Here is a 26,234-nt window from a genome sequence, read left to right as displayed (position 1 = left end):
AGTTGGATTGAGCGGATACATGTTGGGAGGCACGGGGGGGAATCCCTGAGAGGAGCACTGACCCCAGCACTGCCCCTCCAGCCCAGTACAATGTCTAGCATCCGGGCTGGGGGGGAAGCTGAAAGCAGGTAGGGCAGCCAGATCCAAGTCAGCATTTGGGGAAGATAATGGGCTCCACTGCAGCCACTGCCCAGGCCAGGTGCAACTCCACCGCGGCTACATGCTGCAGCAGGCTCACAAAAAGATGCTGGGGCAGTCCTGGGTAGGATGGATGGTGGGAGGGCTCAGTAGCCTTCCTCCATGTTATTCCTGCCCCGGGTCAGACTGCCAACTGGCTGAGCACTGAAGGCAACCAGGAGGGCAGCAGCTGCCCTGCTTCCAGCTGCAACAGCCTCAGATATTCTGAGGAAGGGCAGGGTGTGCCTGGGACTTCCCTCCAGCTGCAGAAGACCACGGCAGGAAAACGGAGAGACCTGCAGCAGCCCCAAGCCGACAGGAGAGAGGAGGAAGAGGAGGCTGCGGCAGTAAGTCATGGCGCTTCCCTTGGGTCGCAGCCTGAGGCTCACGGCCTCTGCCCACACAGCCTGTGCCTCCGGCTGCATCAGACAGGACAGGAGGCACAGGGCACAGACCTAGCCAAGCATCTAAAGGAGGGGCAGTGCCGGCAGGGAGAGGGGCGAGCAATGACACCTCACAGGGATCACAGGTAGGAGCCTGCAGAAGGGGCCCTGGCATCATCCCAGCACAAAAGGGTGGCCCAGGTTTTCAGCCTGGCCTGCCCCAGCAGGGCTGTGGGACGGAGCCCTTCCAGGGCAGGGATTACGGTAGATGAGGGATGAAAGGGGACACGCACAAAAAAACAGGCTCTATGTCCCAAATACCCATTTGTCCTCACAACCAGAGTCCCAGCCCAGCCTGGAGCAGAGCTCTGCTGCCTCCCTCTCCTTGGGGGAGCAGGTTGACATCAAGGGAGGGCTGGCCCAGACTCACAGCTTTGCCATTTGCCAGCACTGTCCTTTGCTTGTCCTGCCCGTGCTGGCTGGGGCTAAGGCACGCCGAGCACTACACAGCTGTCTCCTGGTCCTCCCGCTGGATCATCTGGTAGTGCTGTCGGTTCTCGAGGTAGGCAGCTAAGTCAGGGTCGTTGGCTTTCTCAGCCCGATGTTTTGGGGTGTCTCCCTGCATAGGGGAGGCAAAAGATGTCAGAACACCAAGCGCTGCCTAAAGGCTGCACTGGCACCCAAAGGTACCTCCATTCCCGCACCAAAAAGGTGGCTGCAACTGGATCCAGCAAAGCCCACAGCTAAGCCCCAAGCCAAATACCAGTGTGCTCACCATGGAGCAAAAGTGTGCTCCTGACGAGCCTGACTTAGCTGCACGGCTGGAAACTGTCCCCTGAAGGGTCACTGGCCGTGCACAAGGGCCAGGACAGAAGCTGGCCTGACTGTCACCAGCACCTCCCCCAGAGGAGACAAAGGTTGGTCCCCATGACCTCCTCTTTCCCTATGCTGGGGAGGCAGGGGGAGAGAGTGAGGAATGAGGGGTATGTCTGGGGAATGCCCGGGAATACCAACCCCCCTTCCCTCTCGGCAGCCTGGCTAGCGCTCCCGCTCCTGGAGGAGGATCACATTTCACCAGCTTATTGCAGCCATCTGGACTGTGTCCACTAATGAACTCCCGCACTCCATAAAAAGCAAATCTGTTAACAGCTCCCAGCTCTGTCTCCTCTTCCCTCCCCCTGCTCCTTGCTCCTCCTCACCAAACACCCGGGCTCTGCTGTGCCGCCGAGAAAGGCCGCAGAACCCTGGCGCGCTGCCGTGCCCATTGAAAACCTGCCACGGAAGGGATGCCCGGCCTGCCTGGCTCATCCCCTGGTGCGCAGCGGGATATGGGCTGCTGCGGCAGGGCGCAGGACAACCCGCAGCGTATTCCTCCAGCAGGAACAATGGTCAGACATGCAGAGCCTCTGCGGGGCCTGGACGCGGCTGTGGACAAAAGCCCACCCGTGCCTGGCTGTGGAGAAGGGTGATGCACCGAGAACCACCCCCTCTTTTGCATGTGCATACCAAGACCCCAGGCACACCCCATGGTCCTGCACACGTCCTCCTCCCGCGCACGGGCAGGCTTGGGGGGGCACTGCTCTGTGCTTTGGTGCCAGTTCTCCTTGGGGGGCCTCCTCTCTGCAGCCCCTGAATGCGAGAGAGCTCATTTAACAAAGCAGGGGAAAGATCAGAGGAGGAATTGAGTTTCTTTACTGTTCCCCTGCAGAAGCCCCACTGCAAGGCCGCCTGCCCGCAGCCTGAAACCGGAGCTGCCAGGGCCCCTCTGCCCAGCCAGGCTGAGGCACGACAACCGATAAGGCTCAGCCTCCCTCACCGCTGCGGGGTATGGGATCAGCCCGCTCCAAATTCGGGCCACAGGTCTGAGGCTGGGGCTTCTGACAAGGTGGGTTCCTGCCCGCACAGGCAGTCTGTGACCCGGGATCCAGGTGAGGTCGGCGCAGAGGGGTCCCCAGGCAGCTGCAGACCCATACACGCATGCACTCGCACAGGCAAGCCCTGTTCCCTGGGGCGGCCATCATGCCTGAGCAGGGCTCCCTGTTTGCTGGCAGGTTGGGGGCTGCTCCCCTCCTTTAGGCTGAGGGGCAGAGAGGGGCTGTGTCCCCAGAGCTGCCCTCTTCCCCCTGCCTCTCCCTAGTCACCACCTCACCTGGGCATTGTGGTCCTGGTCATGTGGCTGCCGGCCGAGTCTCCAGCCAGGTCAGCCCTGCTCCAGGTGCTGGGTGAGGCCCAAGCCCAGCCTGGACCAAGAAGGAGCTATGGGGAGCCAGCGATTGTCTGTGTAACATCTCCCTGGCAGCTGGCAAGGGGGTTGCTCATTGTCTTAGGCAGCCCCCCCAGCTCCACCAGCCCCAGCAAGTTTGCTCCTGCCCTGTGTCCCAGACCCACCGGCTGCACCTTCTTGTCTTGTTCCTACATCTCCTCTGCTACAGCCCGCCCCTACAAGCCTCTGTGAGATGGACACATGTCCCCCACCACCACCCGCCTGCACCAGCCATCCACTGTACCAAAACATGGCCTCAAGTCCCCTTCCTCCAACTCCTCTGTTGGGGCTGGCACAACCCCCCCAGTACCAAGACACACCTCAACTACCTCAGCGTGCGAAGGAAAGGGCTGCCACCCTGCTCCCACTCCCCACGGTTGGCTTCACCCACCCCGAGGAGCTCCCAGTGCCCCATCACGGCTGCCGGCAGGGGAGAGTGGGGCGAGCCCTGCAGCTGGGAGGGAGCTCATAGCGAGACTGTCCTTGCTGTGACCCCAGAGGGTGGGAAGGGGGAGACGGGGATGAGACATTCCAGCCCCTCGCTTCTAATTTAATAAAACAACAGGGAGAGAAGTGCAGGGATGAGAAGGGATTTAACCCCTCCGGAGCTGGGCTCCATTGGGTAAGCATGGGGGCTTCATGCCAGCTCCTCTCTGTCTGGCAAAGATCCCTGCCAAATCACCCCTGCCCTGCTCTCCTGCTGGTCCCGCTCCTACCATCACCCCCCAGCCCTCCCAGAAAGCCCCACTGCCAGCCCTCCCACCATCACCTGCAGGTCCGTCTTCATGAGTGAAGCCCCGGCCTCCACGATGTAGTGGCAGATAGTGCGCTGGCGTAAGGCTGCAGCCTGATGCAAGCTGGTTTCACCACTGGGTGGGAGAAAGCAGGAGAAGTGAAACGACCCCCCCACCCAAAAAACAGGGACATGCAGCGTGGCAGTGAGGGACAGCAATTTGGTGGCAGCAGAAGCTCGCGGTGGGCTGCACACTTGTCCAAGCAGCCCTGGAGTGGGGGGCAGGGGATGGGGGGTGTGCTGCTCAGCAACAGTCAGTCCAGGGTGGACTGGGAACCATGGCTGGTAATTAGAGTGAGGGTGGGGGGGCTGCTCAGTGCCCAGGCAACCGGTCACCTCACAGAGGGTCTGGCCAACAGGCAATGCAAGTCAGCAGGCAACTTACTTCTCCTCCTCTGTGGCATCAAGGATTTCTGAAGGGGCTGTGGAGAGACAGACAGTGCAGGGCGAGTGAGACCTGGCTGCAGGGCCCAGATGGACCCACCTACTCCCCCAATCGCCCTCTGCCTCTTCCCATGGGGACTGCTGCTTCCACGCTGCCCACAAAGGTCCCGGCTCCAAAGCACTCAGACCAGCAACGGCATCTGAGCCCAGCCGAGCCTGGGGAAGAAGAGTTACTGTGGACTTACTACAGAGAAATATGGAAATACAAATAAAGCAGCCTGTATTTCAGCAGGAGCTGCCAAAAACAACAGGTCAGCTGCCCTGAAGGCAGAAGCAGGACGCTGAGAAACGTTTCCCAGAGACATGATGGTCCCTGCCTGCGCGCAGCACCGGCCACGAGGGCAACGCAGTAGTGGAAGGCAGATGCCAGGGAAAGCCCACACACCAGAAGGTGGATGTAGCAAAGCCAGAGGGAAGGGACCTAAGCCCAGGAGCTCCTCCTCGGCGCAGAGGGTTGGGCTTTTTCAGCTGCTGGGCTCCTTTGCTAAGGGTGGCACTCTGGCCCCAGCTCACCGTTATCGATGATGTATTTGACGATGTCTTTGCTCCCTGATTTGACAGCATGGTGGAGGACGGTCTGGCCTGAGGAATCTCGCACCATCAGGTCTCTTCCAGCCCGGTGCAGCTCTTGGAACTACAGGATTACCAGATTGCTCAGGATGAGCTACATTTTCCCCAGCTCCAAGCCCCAAGCCCCAGCATTGCATCCCTGGGGTGCCCAGCAAGTTGTGTGGGATATTCAGACCCTGTGGGGAGCTTTGTCTAGCTCATACATGCGACCAAGTCCCTTCCCTACATGTGTCCAAGGAGAGAAACAAGGCCTCTTGCCAGGAGTCTGCCTGCTCCTGGAGGAAGGACCTCGAGAGGAGCTGCCTCAAGGCAATCACAGAGTGTGGCTGGCAGGGCTTCCCACAGCCTGAGGGGAAGGCAGCTGAGCAGGCTGCTGGTCAAGCACCTACAGCCAGCACTGTCTGTGTATCACAGTGGGCAGTGGGAGCACCTACCTTGCTGAAGTTGCCGCTCTTGGCAGCTTCTATCAGAAGGTCATCTGCAAAAAAAGGAAGTGGGTCGGAGTCGGAAAAGCCAAGCTGTAATGTCGTTTATCTAACTGGAGAGCCAAGGGTTTGGGCACCTGAGGCTTAGTAGTCTCCTCCAGGTGCTAACCCCTTGGTCAGACTGGTTTTACATGGCTCCTCCACCCACAGGCATGTAAAGGACAAGCTGGGGAAGGAGGGAGACCCCACCTAGCTGGCAGTGCAGCCAGACCTCAGTCCCAAGGAAGTGCACATGCAGGGGGGAGCCGTCTCTGCCCATGGGCAGGATGACATGTGATGGAAGTGGGGATCACATCTCCTGGGCATCAGCCAGGGCTGAGACACCTCTCACCCATGACTCACACTTCCAGGCACTGGGCTCCACTCAGGCTCCAGGAAACTCTTCTCATTTGCTCAGCACTGTGAGGCCCCTGACCTTGTGCTCCCACCTCCTGAGCTCCCCATCAGCTGCCTGGCAGAGACAGCCCCCCACAGCCCAGCCCACAGCAATTGCTGGGCTGTGCAGGTGGGGGATTAACCCCTCGGCCACACCATTTCCCCCAAAGCAGAGTAGGGAAGGCGCCTGGCCAGGCTGCTCCACAAATCACTGTCAAGTCACTCCTGCCCACCTCTGGGGTCACCCGCCTGTGTGCGTGTGTGTGTGTGTGTCTGTGCTCCCACCTAGCACACAGACAGCAGAGCTTTTGCCTGCACATCAAGGAAAGAACAGGCCTAAAAAAACATGGCAGGGAGCCAAAGCAGTGTGAGCCATGAGGTGCTGTGACAGGCTACGGGACAGAACTCACCTTTGTGTGTGAGCACCTCCCGGCACTGCTCAGGCTCCGTGCTGGAAAGAAGAAGAAAATGTATAACTAACCCTGCCAGATCACTCCAAAGGGCACACCATGGGCAGAGGGTGGCTCTGGAGAAGCCTGCCTATGGCACTCCTCCAGCAGGCAGGAGCCAAGGGACTTCACTGCTCTTCGGCCAAGCCATCTGCTTCTTCCGCAATCTGGGTTCTTCCCCAGCCCCAACTCCCACTTCTGCTGCTGCTCCCAGTTGTGGTGCTCACCCCTGCCTGAAGGGCTTTGTCCCACAAGCCAGGCACTGGAGCCTGACCCCATGGCTGAGCCACCTGGTGATGCCCCACTGCTTCCAGCAGTGCTGGCAGAGGAGTGGAGAAGACAGGATGGCATCTCACCCCTTGATCTAACTCAGCACCAAATTCCTGCTCACTTCTAGGGACCCCTTGTGTAATCTGGCTCCAGACCAATGGTGTGAAGACAACCCTGGCTCTCCCATCACTGTCCATCTTTCCTAAGGTTCAGCATCCCCATTCCAGACCCACCTGGGGGCAGGAGAGGAAGGTGGAGAAGAGGAAGAGGAGGGGAATGCAAAATGATGCCCAGTGGCTGTGGCAGATGAGTCGACGAGGTCAGGCATGGCGGGAGAGGTGCCCACGGTCTGGGTAATCACCAGCTCTGGGTCCAGCACATAGAGCTCATCCTGAGAGATCTCTGTCACATAGTTGAGGTGCTCCTAGAAGACACAAGGAGCAAGACCTGTACAACTCCACCCCCTTACACCCCTTGCCATGGGGAGAGCGCTCAAATCTTGCTCGGGAGAGCGATGGCAGCTCAGAGTTCTCAGACCTGTGCTTAGGAAGCCTCTGCGTCTCCTTGTTGTTTTCAGGCTTCCAAAATCCTGCTCACTTAGCAGATGACCTATACATGTCACCTCCATGGCCCTCTCATTAAGATGACCCCAGTCAGTGGATGCTTAGCCAGACTTGCTATGCTGCTATTCCTCACCCCCTCCACCGCAGGGTCCTGCAGGCAGCTTCCAACCCATGTCTCTGTGCTCCCACCCATGCTCCCTCCCTTTCTGCAGGAATTACAGAATCACAAGGTTGGAAGAGACCTTTGAGATCGAGTCCAACCATACCTGTCCTCCACTAAACCATATCCCTGAGCACCTCATCTACCCGTCTTTTAAACACATTCTGGGTCAGTGACTCAACCCCCCTCCCTGGGCAGCCTGTTCCAGTGCCCAACAGCTCTTTCGGTGAAGAACTTTTTCCTGGTGTCTGATCTGAACCTGCCCTGGCACAACCTGAGCCCATTCCCCCTTGTCCCGGAGGTGCTGGGATTGGCCCATCACATCAGCCCACAGGAGATGCCGCAGGGCAGCGCAGGGCAGCGGAGCGAGACCTGCGTGTCCCCATGGCTCAGCCCGCCTGTCCCCATGGCTCAGCCCGCAGGACATCAGCACCTTCCCGGCGGGTGCTGGGGGGACCACAGCAGAGGACAGGGCTGCACTCACCTGGGCACGGTCTATCCTGTAGAACCGATCGGCTGTGGTTGCTGCAAGACAGAGACAGAGCAAGACAGCGTGATTCTTTGCACAGGAAGAGACAGACAACCACTTTCCAACAAGTGATGGTGAACTATCCAGCCTCTTCGTGGCTTGTGTGGAAGGCACAGCAAAGTCAACACTACTCCCTGACCAGGAGCAGCCCCCTTCCCTTTGGGATGCTGCTGTTCTCTGTACCCTAAAGGCAGCCCATTTATCCTGCAGACCACCATGTCCCTGTGCAACATGCTTTGCTTGCCATCGCCCCCTCAGTGACTGCTGGTAGGGCGCTACAGGGAAGGCAAGAACACAACTAGCTGATGCTGTGACCTTCCTGGGGGATCTCGAGTCCTCCAGCCTTGTAGCCCAAGCAGATGATGCTCAGGGCTGTGCAGTGCATGTCTCAGCACTTGCTTGCACCAGATGAGGAACTGCTCTGATTCAACATGATCATGCACCTTGTTACAGAGCACTGAGTAATATGGGCACTAAGTGGGGCTGGAGAAGAGCCTCCTGCTGACTTGACGGACTTACATCCCACAGACTACCATGAGATCATGTCAGAGCTTGTGACTGTCATGTACAGTGAAGCACATCACCACAAGTTGTAGGTGCAAGCTCCTGCCTCCCAGGACAGCAAGGGAGTGTCAAACCAGCCTCCAGCCTGTTGCTGGCAACAGTCTGTTTGCGTGCATCCCCCTGCTCATCCCTGTTCCTTAGAGGAGAGACACCCACAGTAGGAGAAGAGGTCCTTCAGCTCCAACAGAGCAAGTGTCTGGAGTCAGACCCATGCACCCACCACACCAGGGGGAGCGGGGAGGGGTTGAAGACTTACAAACAAGAGCACAACACCAGGACAACAGACTCCTCACAGAGGATGGCACTTCCCCTGTGTCTCACCAGACTGCTGGTGCCTTCACAGGTGAGGTTGCTGCCATAGGACCCTTGGGGGACCTGAGGAATTGTCTCCACAGAGCAGGGATGGGCCAGAGCAGATGAGAGGAGTGAAAAAACCCCATGTATCACGTCCCAGCTAGAGATTTACAGCCAGGGTGCTGCTGCTGAAGGCCTGTAATTCAGCTGCTTGAATGAGCCTGCATTGTGTTAGATGAGGCTCTGGTGACCCTCCTGACACATTTTCGTGAGCCCAGAACCTGCTACTGGGAGACCATCAGGAGGAGGGAAAGCGCTCCTAGTGCAGTATCCTGGTAGCGACACCTGGGAGTAGCAGCACCAGCAGCCCCACACACAGGGTCAGAGCCCCAAAGGAAAAAGCTGCATCCTTTCAGCTGAGCCTGAAGCTTCCCTGGCCCACTGTGCAATCCACAGCTGTGCTCTATGCCATGACACTGGGAAGTCGTGGAGATGAAGTGCCACCAGCAGTCATTTCTCTCAGCCACCTTCCACGGACAGAGTGAGAGCTCACAGAATCGTCAAGGTTGGAAAAGACCTCCAAGATCTAGTCCATCTGTCCCCCTACTACCTATATTACTAACAAAACCATGTCCCTAACTACCTTATCCAATCTTTCCTTGAACACCCCGAGGGACGGTGACTCCACCACCTCCCTGGGCAGCCCATTCCAATGCCCAACCGCTCCTTCTGAGAGGAAATTTATCCTAATTTCTAACCTGAACCTCCCCTGGCACAACTTGCAGCCATTCCCTCTTGTCCTATTACTACTTATCTGCAAGAAGAGGCCGAGTCCCCGTTCACCACAGCCTCCTCTCAGGTAGTTGTAGAGAGCTCAGGTCTGCCCTCAACGTCCTCTTCTCCACGCTGAACAGTCCCAGGTCCCTCAGCTGCTCCTTGTAAGACTCATGTTCCAGCCCCTTTCTCAGCCTGGTTGACGTTCTCTGGACATGCTCTAGGACCTCAATGTCTTTCTTGTAGAGTGAGGCCCAAAACTGAAGACAGTATTTGAGGTGTGGCCTCACCAGAGCTAAGTATGGGGCGGGGGCGACCACCTCCCTGGTCCTGCTACTCCCGATGCAAGCCAGGATGTTCTACAGCCTCTTGGTCAGTGAAGGCAAAGGGAGAGGAGCGAGCTACTTTCAGGCAAGGGAGAAGCAGCAGCTGGAGCCCAGCAGGAAGCCCGCTCCCTTTCCACCGGGAAGCTCCCGGTGTGCTGGAGCAGGGGGGCCCCCTGCCTGTACGATACAGGAGAGCAGCCCCAGCAGTCCCGCAGTAACGGGACACACCCCGACAAGTTGCCTTCAGCTCTGGAAGCAGAACACCAGCAGACACCACTTACTCCACCAGTGGTCAGCAGCCAGGGACAGAGCCTAGGACAAAGCACCCTGACGCAAAGACCCCGACATCCACCGGTCCCAAGTCCCAGGTGGCTTTCGCTGATTTGTCACTAAGGGTCTATCCCCTCACTGCCCCAAATTTCGACACAGTCAGCACTCCAAGGGGAAGAAGATACTCACAGTCCAGGAAGCACCACTTGGGCGACAGCTTCTGGGATGACAGGGTCTTCGTTTTGTCTCCATCTCCCTCCTGCACAAAAGAGAGAGGACAAAGTTGCGTCTCTTGGCCCTGTCATCTCTCCCCGGAGCATCCCTCCTGCTTTGGGAGGTCCCTGCCGAGATGGAGGTGCTTGGATCGACAGGGCAGCTTGAACACAGGCACAGCACACAGTGATGGGAAGCAGCGTGGGAGACTGGGGCTGACAGGCACTAGCTCACTGGTGAGAGAGGTACCACAAGACGAGCCCACGAGACCAGCGCGGGGCACGTGACAGACGGGCCCGGGACACAGCGCGAGGCCATACACACCTGGGAGAGCAGGCGCTCGAGAGCAGAGGGCTGTGGAGGGAAATCCTGCAGAAAGGCAAGATGTGCCGTTACAGGCTTTGTCTGGGTGAGCCCCCAGCCCCTCTTGTCCCACTGGTGTGTGCCGTATCTGGCTTTCCACACTGCCTGGCCAAGGTCCCTGGTCCCTGCCCTGCTTTGAGGCCAGAGCACAGTGGTTGCCCAAGGAGAGAGACAAGGTCAACCACGAGATGACGGAGGACCACCAGCCTCAGAGCACAGCTTTAGAGGTACAAGAGGTTGCAGAAGCATCAGTCTACCAGGCTGATGCCATAGGAAGGTGTTACCCTCCGAGCCTGGGAGCTCCCAGCCACGTGCTTGTCTATGTGTCCTCACCAAGTGCCTGGGCACAAGGCAGACAGGGGACAGACATGCAGAGAAAGGAGCAGATGCCAGTGTGCCAGCCAGGCAAAAGGCTCTGCGACTCAGCCCCACAGGACACTATGCACACACTGAGTAAGATCCCCTCAGGCATAAAAGCTGGGTAACATGGGGATGGAGCAGTGCAGCACCAGGAGGCACACTGTGGGCTCACAAGGCCCAGGAACAAGGGCTACACGGCTCCCGGCTGGGTCGTGGATATGCACTAGGCACATTGGCAGGACCACAAAAATTAGTACTTGAAAATCAAGAGCACTGGGGGGGTGTGGGGGGGAGTGACCCTAATCCAGGCACCCCAGGACAGGCAGAGCTGTGCCAGGAAACACGGGGCCCATAGAGGTCTGAATGAACACAGCCACAGCAACTAAAGGCACAGAGGAAAGGCCTCCCCAAACAACCAGGGTGGGACAGACCCCTGTAGGATGTATGTTGGCTTTTTTCTCTGCCCCATAGTTTTCCTGGGCAACCAATACTCTGAGTCTGGAGAACAAGGTCAGAAGAGCAATGTCGAGAAAGAAGCTGCCAGAAAGCAGGGAGCAACAAGCCATCCAACTTGGGATCCTGCCTCCACCATGGCGTGAAGGCAAACTGTTGACAGGAGCACGTGTGTTGGTGTGTGCAGGTCAAGGAGGCACAGAAATTCCTTCCCTGAGCCCCTCCATCCTCTGCATCCAGCTGCGACCACTTCCCATGTAAAGCCTCACCTCCTGCAGCTTCTCAATTTGGGTCCGGCACAATTCCAGGTCGCTGTCTCCTGGTACCACAATGATCCCCAGCGGCACAGCTGCACGACAGGACACACACACCTCAGTGAGCAGCCCGTGACCATCCCCGTCCCCAACACCTCATGCAGCCAAGCTGAGAGCACTGCCAGGCTCGGGGACTGCAGCTCCCACCCCCGGTCACTCAGCTGATCACTCACAGGCTTCCTTGAGCTTTTCCTTGTCATAGTGCAGCGCCTCGTAGTCCCGCATGCTGATTCGGCTCACGCGGATCCGCAGCCGCTCGGGCACCGGCTGCTGGCTGTTTGCAGGGGGGAAGGAAAAGGGAAGGGATCAGAAAGTGACAGTCTACATTCTTCTTACTCCACTTACCCCTCCAAGACAGGCAAGAGCACGGACTAGAGTGGGAAGCTTGGCACCAGCAGCTTCTCCAGCATCAGGGCTTTGACTATACTTCTGTGACCTGATCCCTTCCCAGGCCCTTCTGGACAGAGGATCACAACACCTCTGGGAATGATGGATCAGTCCCATTTTTTCCTCCCCCATCCCTTCTGTTTTAGAGGGGAGGTGGCAGATTGACCTCAAGAACCTACTCATTGAGCAGAGGCATGGAGTTGCGCCGCTTGGTCTTCTGCACCATGTTGGCTTGGTTGCGCAGGGAGATGTGGATGCAGGAAGGTGCCAGCTTGCAGGGCTCTCCATCTACCTGCATGGGGATGGCCTTGGACGTGGTGAGAACCACCTGCCGGCACTGGCACAGCCGCTCTCCGTGGCCACCAACCTGCAAGGCAGCCTGTGAAAGAGTCCAGAGTGAGAGCAGATCGAGGGCTGAGGGGTGGATGGTGGGAGCACCCATTGTCAGCCAGATGCTACAAACGAACCAAGCTCTGGAATGGATCCACAGAGACCAGAGCATGGCAGCATTCTGCCTAAATCTCAGAGAGCAGACACTGTCACACACGGGTCCGTACTGCAGCTCCTCAGGAGGGAAGCTGAGGAGCAAGGGGGCTGGGTGATGCCTGGCCAATGGTACCAGTCACTCCCCTCATTGCTAGGTACAGCTGGCAACAGCACCAACTCACCAGAGATGTCATGGTGAAGCCAATGACTTCAATGCAGCCATCATCATGGCGCTGTGGCTCAAAGTCATGGTGCTCCCCGGGGTTGCCCCAAGGCATGGTGCCTGCACAGTACCTGTGAAGGGACAGCAAGAGGTGCATGAACAGGCCCTTCCAAACCTGGGTAGGGATCTATGGCATGGGTGTGAGGAGCCCAGCACATGAGGGCAGGTCTTGGAGCTGCTCACCTGGGGATGTTCAGGAAGACCAGACACTGGGGCTTCAGGTCCTGAATCTTGGAGGTCAGGTCTGTCCCATCGCACTGGAGGCAAAGCAGACACATACAGGCTGCTGTAAGGTGAAGCTTGTCCACCTGTGAAGAAATTACTTTCCCCTCCACTCCCCCTGGCTTCTCCAAGCCAGGGGAACCCAACGTCTCCACAAATACATCCTCTCCCTGGTGCTGAGATACCCAGCGTGACAAGGAAGCACTTCTCTCTCCTCAGCAGCAAAACCCCCCTCCCTGGCCCAGAGCAGCCCTCCACACTCACCACCAACTTGACATGCTTCGCTAAGTCTTTGGAGCTCCCTGTGAGGAAGTCAGAGAAGGCCGTCTGCCAAGGCAAGAGACAGTGTTAGCGCCGACATGTTCACTAAAACAGGCGGTCAGGAAGCCTGACACTGACCTTCGGACCTCAGCTACTGGGAGCCTTGTCCATTGCCAGAAGCCCTCCCTTCTCCCCTCCCAAAACAACCTGATCTATTCCTCTGGCCATTTTTCCCACCACAAACCTCAGGGCAGCTTTTAGTAACACCCCCAGTGTTCCCTTGCGAGGCCCAGCTTTAGGGAAGAGGTGGCAAGGTGGGTCTCAAGTCACAAGAGACAAGTTCAGTCTCAAGCTGCAATAAAGCATCCCAAAACAGGGCTGATGGGACCCCAACTAAAGATACAGATATCTGTTACACAGATCCTAGGGTCCCCTTTGGGTTTACCCATGCAGAGAAGAGGGGAGACACAAACAGGAGAGATGTGAGATGGTACAGAGCAGCACTCCTGAAATGCTTGTTGCCCAGTCACACAGGTAGGGAGGTATGTTGGGGATGTGGGGGGATGGACAAAGACCACACAGAGACACAAAGCTCTAGAAATGAGCTACAGGAGGGAGGCATTATTAGCCAGGGAGCTGTAACTGTCCCAAGGTATAAAATAAAAGACCAAAGTAGTGTGGGGACACTCTGGAAAGGCTTCCCGTTCCTCTGCAGGGGGGACAGCCTGTCTCCACACAGCTCTGGGGAGGTCCTGCCTGGGTGACTATCCGTGAGCCGGAGAACAAGAACAATAGTGGCAGGAGATCAAGATAGCAACTGTACCACAGGCCAGAGAGCAAGCTGTGCTTGCAGCCAGAGGAGCTGCGACTCCCAGGGCTGCAGCCTTTCTCCAGCACCTCTCCAACTTTGTGGGGGGCTCAGCTTGGGTGCATGTGAAGGCCCATGTAACTTGGACAAGCAAGCTGGGGGTGTGGGCAGGAGCTGGGGCCATGCCTGTGCTCCATCTGATGCTAGGGCTGCTATGAAGGCATGCCTAGATATCCTCCACTCACTCACCCCAGCGTAGAACATTTTATTCCGAAACCGGCTGTTGAACTTCTCTGGGTTGGCCTCTGGGGAAAGGAGAAAAAAAGCCCAGGTCATCGACCTGCACATGGAAATACTTCACTTGCTAGCTCTCCCCAGGCATGGCTCTCCAGCCAGTTGTGGCCAGCATGCAGCACCCAGCTCCCTTCCCATGCAGACACCCCTCTTCCCTTCCCATGCACACACCCCTCTTCCCCCTCTGCAGCCTCCGCGTGCTTCTCAGGTTTCACCTCCAGCCCCACCCCTCGGGCAATCCTCTTGTTCACTTTCCCAAGCAGTGTTCTACAGGCCCACCTCCCAGCACCCCATCACTACAGACACTGCCCCCCAGCCCTGTCACACTCCTCCCACCGTACCTCGGGATTCATGGAACTCCAGTGTCACCCGTGCATCAAAGCCAAGGCTGAAATAGTTATTAAAGACATCCAAGGGGAGCTGAAACGTAAAGGGGGAACAAAGATGAAGCTGCCAGTGTGTGGCCACGGCAAAGACCAGGTGAGGCTATCAGAGCCATGCACTGTGCTCACAAAGCTGAGGGAGGGGATGCTTGTCTTCCTCCCCCCAGTAAAATACGCAGGTCACCAGCCCGAGATCATGGACCCCAGTTCCTAGGGATAAGGGACACGGCCCAAGGGGACACGACCCCCTGTGTTTCAGCTAAAGAAAGAGTTTCAGAGAGGACTGGTCATATACCTGTTGCAAGCTGTGGTTAAAAACCTTGTGTGGACACGTATTTCTGGTCTCTACACACCTCACCATGAGTGCTGAGGGTCAAAGACATGAGTGTTGCTAGAGAAGGGAATGCCAGCCCAATATGTAGCCCCAGGTGCTGGGACTCCTGAGCCAGTAGGAGAACACAGTCCCCTAGCACAAGGGAACAAATGTAGAGAGGAAGTGTCCCACCTTGTCAGAAGAGGTGGCCACCTCGTCCTTCTCCTCAGGGTTTGCATCAGGGTTTGGCTCCACACGAAGGTTCCAGCGATCGAGCTGCACAATGTTCCCATCTTCCACATGCGACAGGATCTTGGACAGAGGCTCATCCGTGTAACCCTAGTGAAGAGCAGGACTCGGTGAGTCTCCTACCTGCCTCCCACAGAGATGAACCAGAGACAGTGGGCTTTGGGAAGACATCCCAGAGCACAAGATGTGGGAAAAGATCCATTCTACTTGACTGGACAACAAAACAGGACTTATTTAAAGCAATTAATTTGAAGTTGATGTATTATTTGAAATAAGGATTGCTTTTGTTAATGTCCTAATAGATGATAATCTAACACACAGTCATGCAAACATCAGAAGCAGAGAATCATCCCAATGGCACTTACGTGCTGGTCGGTATTTAGGAGAAGTCAGCCCATGCAAATCCCCACCCATGTATCCAGAACCAGTCAAAGTGCCAAACCCTGCTCTGTCAGCAGTGGGCTCTTGTACCCATCACTTACCCCACCCCAGTTCAACGTCCTGGCCAAGTCGTTCCCCGTCCCCAAAGGTAGGATGGCCACAGGAGGTGGTGGGTTGAGGCGTAACTGGTCCAGAATGGAGAGAATCCAGCCCACCTGCTCAAGCAAGAGAGCACAGAGAAACAGTTTGTTATTTCAGGGTCCAGCGGGCAGGTGGAGGTGACTCAGAGCGCTAGCGATGGCAGAGGAGCAGTGATGGGGTCCCATTAGCCATCACTGAGGCTATTCACAGTCCTTAATACTCCAAAGGGGTGCTGTGGGAGGTACCAGTAACCCCAGTGAGGGTACTAACCCCTAAAAGCCCTACAAATCCAGACATGCCACAGAGAAGAACTCCCTGGGACAGCACATGAGGAGGACACCAGCTGTACCAGGGACCCGGTGCACACATATTGCCCTGCTCCGGATTACAGCAGGGAGGGCAGCTGCCAGCACTGGAAAGGCCTGGGGGAAGGGCACCACAGGCACCAGGGGCTGGGGGACTCACCGTGCCGTCTCCCCCGCACGCCAGGATCCGGAGGTTGTGGACCTTGCGGTACAGCTCCAGCCTGCAGGGAACAGGGAAGGTGAGGATGGGAGGGAAGAGGCCCCAAAGGTCTTACACAGCAGGTCCCTGCCCCCACAGAGCCCTTGGCGTTCCCGCATCTCCCTCCCCATTGCCACAGCAGTTCAGAGGTGAGCAAAGAAGCCAGAGTAGCTCTGGCTTCAGCTCTTGCAGAGGGAGAGTGGGGTGTCCACAGTCTGCATATGCATGGATGAACCACACCCTAGCAAGGAGCCAAGACTCACGCAACGTTAATTGGACATTAAGGAACGAGGGCTGGGAACGTCACCCCACAGCCGGTCTTTTCACCACCAGTTTCAACATTAGACCAGTTCTCCGGCAGGAAACACCAAATGACCAACTAGGTATCCTAGAGAGGCCTCTCAGAGCATGGACTTGAGGGAGGTCTCTGTGCAAGGGAGCTACGAGCTACGAAGTATCATGCCTCTGCCAGCCATGGGAAGAGCTCTGTGGAGGAACCTCCAGGGCAGGGATGGGGGAATGAAGGTTGCTGCCCCCATAAGTACTCACGCCTCCTTGGGTCCACCCTGGCTGAGGTCAAAAACTTGCCGTGGGTTGAGATACCACATGAAGGACTGAATGATTTTGGCTCCCTATGGGAAGAAGAAAGACATCAGGTAACAGGGAATTCTGAGTGGAACAGGCCAAGACAACATTGTTGTGGGGGCCTCAGGCAAAGCCTGCCTAGGTGGGAATTGCCAGGCAGTAAACTGGCATTGAGGGCGTTGCTTTCCTTCTTCTGCAACTGAGACATCACCAAAACTATGATGAGACCTCAGGAGATAAAGGGCAATGCCCTCACAGAGCTACCTTCGCAGGGATACACAGGGCAGTGCCATACCTGATTACCACCGCTTTTGGGGTTCACAAACACCAGCAAGGGCTTCATGAGAGGAGCTGGCATGGGCTTGATGACAAAGGGTTTCCACCTCCCTTCCTGCAAGAGACACCACAGGTCCTTCAACAAACTTGAGGAAATGCAAACTCCCATCTCCAGCTGAGCTGTAACATCCCGCAGGGGAGGAGTGGGAGGAAGAGAACATCCCAGCCACCCTGTAAGCTTTAAACCTGGGATTTGCCTTGCCAGCGGGCCACCCCCTCCTTAACCTCAGTGAAGACCCAGCAAAGCTCCCTTGTTTCACAGTCTTGCTCCTCACAGCCCAGTTCCTCCACCCTTCCAAGACACAGTTATTCCCTTTCCCCTCATCTCTTACCTCAGCCCCTTTTTTGCTGGATTTCCGCTTGAACGACGTCCTCTTCTTCTTCTTGCTGGATTTCAGTGGATTCTAGAGAGAAAAAAAACAAACCCAAAAACTCCATGAGGAGCTGCCGGGTGAGCAGGAGGTATGAAAGAGCCATAGGAGCTGAGGTGACTTACCTGAGGCCGCCGGACCCGCAGAATCCAAGTGGGAGGAACGACGACAGCAGCGTGAGCCCCCAGTGAGCAAGGCTCTTCGATGTGTTGCAGCATGAAGCACGACACTTTGCTGTGATACTGGGGAAAGAGAAGATGGAGAGAAAAACTCAGCTCCTCAGTTTGATGAGGACAATCACCTTCTCCTCCTCCTGGCTCATCCATGCCATTGCAGGGAGTGCTGGAGGAAACCAAGTAGGAATTTTGTAATGTGAAGGCAATGAGGAGAAGTTTCCTCATAGGAGCTTGTAGCTATCACAGTACAGCCTCTACTAGTAAGGGATGCTGTTAAGGGCAGGCTGCAGAGGGGCAACATGGGGAGTCCCAGCAGAAAGCACAGGTCATTAGGTGCAGAACAGGTGGGTAAGGCATTCACTGGGGGCTTTGCTCACCGCTTGCTTGCACCAGGAACAGCTGATGGCTACAATCTCTTTACTGTGGAAGGCAAACTTCTGCTGGAATCCCTGTGGAGGGAAGGATAAGAGGCTTAGGAAACTGCCTCACAGCTACCATCCAAGAGGACTTTCCCACCACTAAGAGGGACGTTGACAAAGACAATGTGCCTGCAGCTGGAGCTCTCCTGCTCTCCGTCAGACAGCCCCAACCACTAGAGCATCAGGAAGGCCACTGTGTTCTGCAGGGGTGTCCCTATTGCTCAAGGAAAGCGTGTCAGGAAGACAGTGCCCTCCAGGATTGATTTGGCCCAGGGGGAGAACAATTCTACGTGGTAAGCTCTCATATAGCGCTTCACCCCCTCAAACAGGGCAGGCGTCTTTGGCTGCTGCTGTCAAACAGGGATTTGGGGGGTAAGCCTGGTCCCCAGCCCCATTCTTGCCTCTGGTTTGACATCAGCTTTCCTTCAGGCAGAGAAAGAAAGAAAACAGAACATAACATGACGGCCTCTCACCTTGCCGCACTGCCGGCACTTCCCTTCCTGCCGCCGCCGGTGCACCCAGTGATGCCGGACAACGATGGGCTAAAGGGGAAAGCAAAACGGAATGAAAGGCCCACTGTGTGAGGGAATGCAGAGGCAGGCAGGGGGAACAGACCTGGGCCAGCCAGGCCCTCTGCTCTTGCAGCAAGCCCACTGCTCACGTGCACCAGCTCCAACCCTCTGGGAGAACGCGCAGCCAAAGAATCCGGGGGCAAGAGCCAGACTGAGGTGCTCAGAGAAGAGGGCATCAAAACCAGGGAAAAAAAAAAAAAACAGGAAGAGAGGAGGGAAACTGAAGACAGAACCACACAAAGCAAACCCAGCTGTGAATGGGCAAACAGCAGCACGGAGCGCTACTCTGGCCACAAATCCCATGTCCATTCCTTAAGGTCTCTGCCTAGAAGCCCCCAGTGCGAGGGGAAAAACACACTGGTGGAAGGTGTGGGAATTCTTGGGGGGACACAGTTTGTTCCCAGAGCAAGAAGATGGAAGTGCTCATGGCCAAGCAGCAATCCATCTAGCTCCATGTTCCTCAAGGACAGCAGCAGCCCCAAAGCGCCGCCCCCCACTCCCCTGCCCCCAACTTCATCCTGCTCTTCAGCTCAGGACAAGTCTTGCCAGCCTGCCTCAGCCTCTGCCCACGGGGTGGGGAGCAAGGATGCTCACAGGCACCTCCTCCCTTCCCACAGGCTCATGCTAGGAGAGAGCTGGGTCTTGCAGGAGCAATTGTGAGGGGGCCAAATTTCCTATATCCTGCTCTTCCCTTCCAGCCCTGGGCTGGGAACAGCACTGAAGGGAGGGCAGCAAAGAGAAAAGAAGGCAGAACAAGTTCACAGCCTGTTCTTGGCAGCTTTTGGGATCACAATGATCACAGAATCACAGAATCATTGGTGGGTTGGAAGGGACCTCCAGAGACCATCGAGTCCAACCCCCCTGCCAAAGCAGGTTCCCTAGGACAGGTTGTACAGGGAGGTGTCCAGATGGGTCTTGAATATCTCCAGAGAAGGAGACTCCACACCGCCCTGGGCAGCCTGTCCCAGTGCTCAAACAGAGCAGTGATAACAGAGGCAGAAGCTGGCAAGAGGTTTGGGTCAGCTCCAGTGTTTGCCTGCTCTGAGTGCAGCACATGGGAGACGACGATGAGTCCTGTTGGCTTTCGTGGACGTCAATCCAGTGGGAGGAGAATGGGGGGGCTTATGCCCTGAGCTCAGCTCTGGGTCCCAGCAGGCACATCTAGGGAAGGGGCAGACCCTGGAAGGGATCTCTGGCAGCACAAAGGCCAGAAGAGCATTTTTCTAGGGAAAAAGGAGGGAAAACCCCTTGGAGGAACTGAGGAGTATTAGAAAGACAGGAGGGAAAAGCAGGGTTTGTGAGAAAAAGGAGAAAAACCATGAAAGAGGAGGGAGAGAAAACTGGTAGAGGTTGGTGAGGAGGAAAATAAAACACAGAGCAGTGTGTGGGGGCAGTAAGCTGTAGACAGAGCCCAAAAAGTAAGCAAAGGACAAATAAGGGAGCTGGGCTAAGAGTGATATGGGAAGGAGGCACGGCAGGAGAAGACAAAGAATGGAATGTTTAAAGGGATGCTGAAAGCTTCACCTTTCCAGGTGCCACTGGTGCTTGTGAGCAGGCAGCCCTGTGTTTCATACCCTTCCTGCACTGTGCCTGCTGCGCCAGCACAAACATGATGTGGGGGCAGCAGCTCAGGTACCTAAATGGCTCATGGCTGAGCCATCCACGCCCACTCCAGAGGACTGCACGGGCTGGAGGGTGAATCATGAAGGCTTACAAGGACTTCCACCAGTGCACCTGTCAGCAGATAGGTTCCAGGCCACTCCTTACATCCAGTGCATTAAAACACAAGCTAAAGGGCTCCAACAGCACCACTGTGGGCATCTCCCACTGCTACCTGGAGTACCTGTGGCACCCAGGTCAGGGCTGAGGGGTAAAGCCAGAAGCCACCCTGTACTGCTCCCTTCCAAATTGTGGGAAACTTGGGGAACTGGTTTTTCCCACAGCCTCCTCTATGAGCTTGGGGAACTGCACAAGGGGGGAAAAAACTCTCCCAGAAAACACTAGTCATAGGTTCGCCCCGTGCTGACGCAGGAGCTTTGGAACATGCCAACCAGCAGATGCTCTGCCTTTGCTGCCTCCAAGCTCCTCACTCCTCACACCCAGTCTGTGCTGCTGCCTTGCAGAGACATCCTATTCGCTGTGCCACCCCTTTGAAGCCAGGAGGCAGCACGGTGCCTGTTCTCTGATGGGACACGTGGTGGCAGCATCTGATGTCTTTGACGCCAAACTTGAAAGCTGGGGCGGGGAGGGGTGGGGGGATTACGTGGGCAGCGTTAGAGGCGCATCTCTCACCTCCCGCACGTTCCGGGAGCCTGATTCCCTGAAGGAAGGTTTGCAGCGGAAATTTATCTGTAGATTGAACACACGAGAGAGACAGTTACTAAGAGAAACCAGTAAAACCATCTTACCTACTTGAGTTTGCTACAGCAGGCCCAGAGCCCCTGGAGATGTTCAGTGCTTGCTGCAAAACACCTCACACATCCCCATTCCAGACCAAAATGGGGCCTGGCGTCCCAACAAACACATAGCTAGATGCTCCTTTTGGAGTGCCTCCTTGGAAGGCCTCTCTTTCAGATGACACATTGCAGCTCCCCAATCTTTCTGTGTTTCGCTACTAGAAAGGAAGGGCTGCCCAGGAAAAGGCTGGTAGGGCTTTGTGAGCCACAGAGAGGGGCTTAACAGGCTCTACTCACTTTCTCCAGCTGCTCGATGCAGGGTGTGTGCACCACGATCTTGCAGGCTGCACACTTACGCCTGGAGAGAGGTTTTTGCTGGAAGATGAGCAATAGGGGAGGAAAAACACACATGTGAATAGCAGCATTTGGAGGCCAGCAAGCTCAGCCTCCCATCACGTGGATTTCAGGAGGCAGAACGAGTCCAGAACCCAGACTCCTTGCAAGCGAAGGGGTCTAAGCATGTGCCTAGAGCAGATGGTCTCAAGTCTGGCACAGAGCAGGCAAGTGCTCTCCTGCTGTCCTGTTCCAGAGTCCTTGGACTCTTCTCACGCTGCCTCAGAGCACCACGGAACCTGGTGTGAGAGGCACCTGCAGGGCTCCCACGGTAACCCCACGAGCAGGCACAGGATGGCACCAGAGCTCCACATCCTGCACCACAAGCAGGACTGAGCCTGCAAGCTGGGAGGGAGCACTGCAGCAACACCGTGAGATCAGTGCTGCCTGCAGGGTCAGGAGGCAGCAGGACTGAATCTCCAGCACTCGCTTTTCTCCTCTCTTGGATTCAGATTGGGCCCCTGAAGATGTGGGATCCCAACAGCCTCTCCCTGGAATATCACCACACCACCTCCAGCTGAGCAGCAACCCTGTGTCAGGTCCCACTGCAAACAGCACCCACAGAAACCACAGACTCGGCCCTCCGGCACATAGAGGTAGGAGGGACACCCTCCCCACCTTGGCAGCCCCCCCAGGGACCCCGCAGGAAAGCAGCAGGGTCTCCCTGCCGGGTGGCAGCACAAACCATATCTGCAGCCCTTGCCAGGAAGGTGGGTGACCCCGGGTGACTCACCAGCAGCTTTGCCATACAGTTCTGCTCCCCGACGTAGCAGAAGTCCCCAGAGGCATTGGCCTCAAACCAGATGTGCTCCCCATACACCGCAGTCTCCTGAAAGGTGTAAGACCACAGGTTTTATCTGAGAGCACCCCAAGAAGAGCATCCAAGCCCCTAAAATGCTTTGTGTGACAGACAAGATACTGGATAACCAGGGTCTAGGAAGATGGAGCTAAGTGTAGGCCAGGAGACAAGATGCACAGAACAACCATGGCCAACACTTGGACAAAGGAAACCTCACAAAGCTGCTGCCATAGCCCACCTGTTGGAAACAAGAGGACTTCAGGAAATCACCTGCAAAAACTACAGCCCAGTTGCAGTGTCCTACAACACAGGGGAGCTACTCCCATCACCTTCTTAGAGAGGGCACCATGGTAAATTCAATGCAGTGAAGCCCTCCTGAAACAGCTTCTGTTCTTACAACCTCAAGTGCAGCTTAAAACCTGCCGGGCTTGGCCTGCAAAGGAGCAGGGCCTTGCTCCTGCTGCTTGGCCCCAGCCACCAGAAGACCTCGGCTGCCAGGAGCAGAAGAGCTGGCAGTTGAACAGCTATGCCATCCTCCCAGGAGCCACCTGTGCCTGCACAGCCTCTCCCTGCAGCATCAAGGGGTGCTGCCAGCAGCACAGATGCTGGCACCAGCTGGTGGCAATGGTGGGGGCCATGAATGTGTCAGAACTGAAGTCACCTGGGAACCTCAGCCTGGGAAGAGCCTGCTGCTTCTTGGCCAGGAGCCCATTCCATGCAACACCCAGAAAAACGCGCTGCGACTCACACTCCAATCCACGGTGTTGCGTATCTGCCTCTCCGAGTCGCTCCTTAGGTTTGGCTGGGCTACCATGTGCTGGAGGCTGGACTTGGCAATAGCTTTCCTGCAAGACACAAGAGGGCTGGCTATTAGATCAGAGGAGGAGGAATACATGCAAAGCACAACCTGCTCCTAGGATGGACGGTGAGGCTGGAGCAGAAAAGCTCCAGGACCAAGTGGCTGGAAATGAGGTGAATCTCCAGCACTTCTGGCTAAGGAGCATACGCTCCTGCAAGGCAGTCCGGTGGGACAAAGCGGTGCTGCTGATGGTGCTGATGGCTGAGCTACAGACACCCAGCAAAAGGTACAGCTGGGTCAAAGTCCTCAGAGATGACAGGTCCATTGCAAAACAGCCTGAGACACTCCACCGAGCTGTGGTGGTGGGGCTGCCTTGGCAGGGACAACGCAGAGCCCTCGTTTGGCAGAGGCTGCCACAGCTCTCCCATACTGAGACACCTCAGAGCCTGGAGCATTTGTAGGAACCAGTACCACTGGCTGGAAAAAAAGCACAACTGTTTGTTTATTGCTAGCAAACATCCCTCAGATGGGCTAGGGTGTCGGAAAGGACCGGCAGAGCTGGTCAGCTGGAGAAAGCGTGTATCTCTGGCCCACAGCCAGGCCTGTCACTTCCCTCTGGCCCCAGGCTGGCAGGAGGGGATGCCCGCAAGCCTCAGGGGCTGCACCAAGGGCATCGGAAGCAGTGCTGGCTCAAGTGGGAGATGCTTGAGGGACACAAGCAGCACTGCAAAAGACTTATGGCAGTCAGGGCAATGGTGCTGAGCCTGGCTCTGCATCTAGCCTCCCCTCCCCCAAGGCATTGCCTGCTTGCACGGCCCCCCCACTTCCTTCCCTCCCCCCTTCCTCCCCCCCCCCACCCCAATACATACAGCAGCCGGGGGCTGCAGCCGTCTTGGGCAGCATGGCAGGCACGCTCCGGTCCCAAGCACTCAGGGAGGGCAGCAGAGGGATGCTTGGCTCCGGCACCCCCCCCACAATGCTGGGCCAGCAGCTGCAGGTGGCTGGAGGGGAGCAGCCCGGCTCGGGAGCCGCTGCTGGAGCGCCGGCGCTGGCTGAGGCGGCGGTAGCAGCCCGGCAAGCCGTAAGCGGCCCGGCTGTACATGAACTCCGTGGGCAGGCGGTGAGAGGAGGCACGCCGCAGGCAGCGGGGGCCCCGCGACAGCAGCCCAGCCTGCAGCGGCCGCAGGCGGGGCAGCATGGCCAGCCACCTCTCCTCGGCACACCGCTCCCGCCGACCCCGCTCGGCTTCTGCCGCCACGCCGACACCGCCGTCCTCTGGAGACTCGGATTCGGAGCTGTCCGTGTGGGGTGCCCCGTCCCTGTCCCCATCCTCCCCGGTGGGGATGAGGCTGGCCAGGAGGATGGAAGGACCCACCAGCTGGGCATCGATAGCTTGTGCCCGGCCCCTGCGCTTTGTCTGCACGGCGAACCTGGGGCTGAGGCTGGGCGGCATGGTGCTGGAGCGGCGACGGGGGCCGGGGTGCCGGGGCAGACCCAGGCAGGACAGGGCTGGCAACGGGGCGCCCGAGCCTCGGCGGCGCTGGGCCAGCGAGGTGGAGGGCAGGCCTGCCTGGGACCGCCTCCTGGCCTTGCCCGTGGGCACGGCCACCACGCTGGTCCGCCGCAGCCCCTTCCTCCCAAAGTGCCGCCTGAAAAAGGTTTCCATCGTACCCGAGGGAGGCTGTTAACACAGAGACCAGGAATTTAATAGGCTTCCCCCATGGGTCCCTGGTGCCGGGCTGCAGCAGGCAGGGCGGAAGGGGGACTGCTCTGGCTAAGCATCAGCCCCAACAGATTGAAACCATGCCCCTGCAAATCCTACAGAGGAAACCCACGTAAAAGCAGGGCAGGCAGATCTGCTAGAAGCTGCTTGGGAGACCCAGAGGCTGGGAGGGCTCTAGTAGTGTGTAAGAGAGCTCAGGAAATCATCCCATCTGTCCTGCACAAAACTCCCCTCTCCTGGTGATAAGAGTTTTCCGGGGGCTCTTGAACTTGCCCGGCCCAGCCCTCAAAGCTTGTCAGACTGCCCAGAGACTGCAGCGGTCAGTGGAAATCCCCGGGGCCATGGGTGGAGGGTGCTGCAGCAGCTTCAGCGCTGGTACCTCCGCATGCTAAGGCTCTGGAGCGGAAAGGGATGGCTCTCCTCCACTCTAGAGCTGGTGCTTTGCTTCCCCCCCTCCAGCCACCACCTCTCTTCAGCAGCTCCTTTGGAGGAGTACAAAGCCGAGTTTGTTACTCTGGGAGAAGGTTCGTGAGAAAGCCAGCTCCTTAGTTCCTACAGTCTTGTCACCCTGCCTGTACTTCTTAAGTAGCACAAGGTGGGAAGGAAGGACAGTGATCTCTCCAGAGGAATCTGCAGTTCAGACAGTGGCACCAGGGCAACCGAAAGCCTGGTTGAACTGAAAGCACGTACAAAGTGCTACCTCCTCAGGACTTCTCACACCCCAGCACAGTGAGCAAAGCAAGTACACCCAGCCCTGCCTGCTCACCAGCACGTTAGCCTCTCACCTCCATGGCCCCTGCAGCTTTGCAGAGGGCAAAATCACGTTTTACTGATCACCCCTCCCAGCCCCAGCCCACTCCTGACCCTGCAGCACTCAATTCCTGCTCCTTCTCCCCATCACCCGTGGGATGACGCCCAGTAAATACGATGACGCCCAGTAAACCGCATCATTAACAACAGGTAGTTGCTACCTGTTAGTAGTTAAAAATCATCTGAACAAATAAAGCGTTAAAAAACCCAAGTGAGAACCCCGCCAGGGCACAGGGTGCTGCAGCAGACCCTTCTGGGCCAGCTTCAGCTGCTGGGAGAAACATACCAGTGAACTACATCCAAGCTGAGCTGAATGGACGCTCCCTCCTGCCCCAGATATTCCACCAGCGTGAAGCTGCTGTACCATTTGCTGAGCTACTGCTACGGGCAGGAAGATCTCTCAACACAGCTTCCTTCCTTTTTGCACCACAGTCTCGTGAGGAAATCTGCTAGAACAACCTTTGGCTTGACATTTATGTTTGGGTCCTAGCTGATTATGGCCCTTTTTATCTTGAGGGCTGTCTGCTAGCAGCACACGGACTCACACTCTGGCCACCAGCGGTGAAGGTTATTGCTGGGGAACCATCTGACAGCCTGCCAGGGCACCATGTGGCAGCTCAGATATTACAGTGAAGATAACCCCATCTCTTGCAACCCGCTTCCAATCTGAGCTCCAGCGGCATATCACGGGTGCGGAGAGCTGCCGCTGGCAGAGCAGACGGACTGACTGCTGGGGGTGCCCAGGGTTGATGTGCACAGCGGAGCTGCACGCAGAGCAGCCAGGGGGACCACACACTTGGGTGGAGAGAAG

At 57.0% G+C, this 26,234-nt stretch overlaps 1 protein-coding gene across 1 annotated transcript; it reads right to left on the bottom strand.

Annotated features, from left to right (window-relative positions):
* Positions 1–693: 693 nt before the first annotated feature.
* On the bottom strand, positions 694–24,571 carry DGKZ (diacylglycerol kinase zeta). The gene is made up of 32 exons (XM_084263565.1): positions 23,760–24,571; positions 22,840–22,936; positions 22,026–22,121; positions 21,197–21,274; positions 20,796–20,852; positions 18,405–18,473; positions 17,890–17,961; positions 17,462–17,578; positions 17,298–17,369; positions 16,925–17,020; positions 16,594–16,676; positions 16,006–16,066; positions 15,501–15,614; positions 14,962–15,108; positions 14,415–14,493; positions 14,029–14,084; positions 12,975–13,037; positions 12,672–12,745; positions 12,448–12,559; positions 11,959–12,158; positions 11,566–11,666; positions 11,348–11,427; positions 10,227–10,271; positions 9,879–9,948; positions 7,417–7,457; positions 6,443–6,633; positions 5,901–5,941; positions 5,065–5,108; positions 4,574–4,694; positions 4,002–4,038; positions 3,593–3,692; positions 694–1,179 (listed from the first exon to the last, which is right to left on the bottom strand). The coding sequence occupies exons 1-32, from the start codon at positions 24,554–24,556 to the stop codon at positions 1,063–1,065; spliced, it is 3,528 nt and encodes a 1,175-aa protein (XP_084119691.1). The 5' UTR covers positions 24,557–24,571; the 3' UTR covers positions 694–1,062.
* Between the last annotated feature and the right edge of the window lie 1,663 nt (positions 24,572–26,234).

This window comes from Gallinula chloropus, assembly GCF_964237585.1.
Source record: "Gallinula chloropus genome assembly, chromosome: 4".
Taxonomy (NCBI): domain Eukaryota; kingdom Metazoa; phylum Chordata; class Aves; order Gruiformes; family Rallidae; genus Gallinula; species Gallinula chloropus.
Note: the sequence above shows the minus strand (reverse complement) of the source record. Positions and strands in the feature narration are given on the sequence as shown.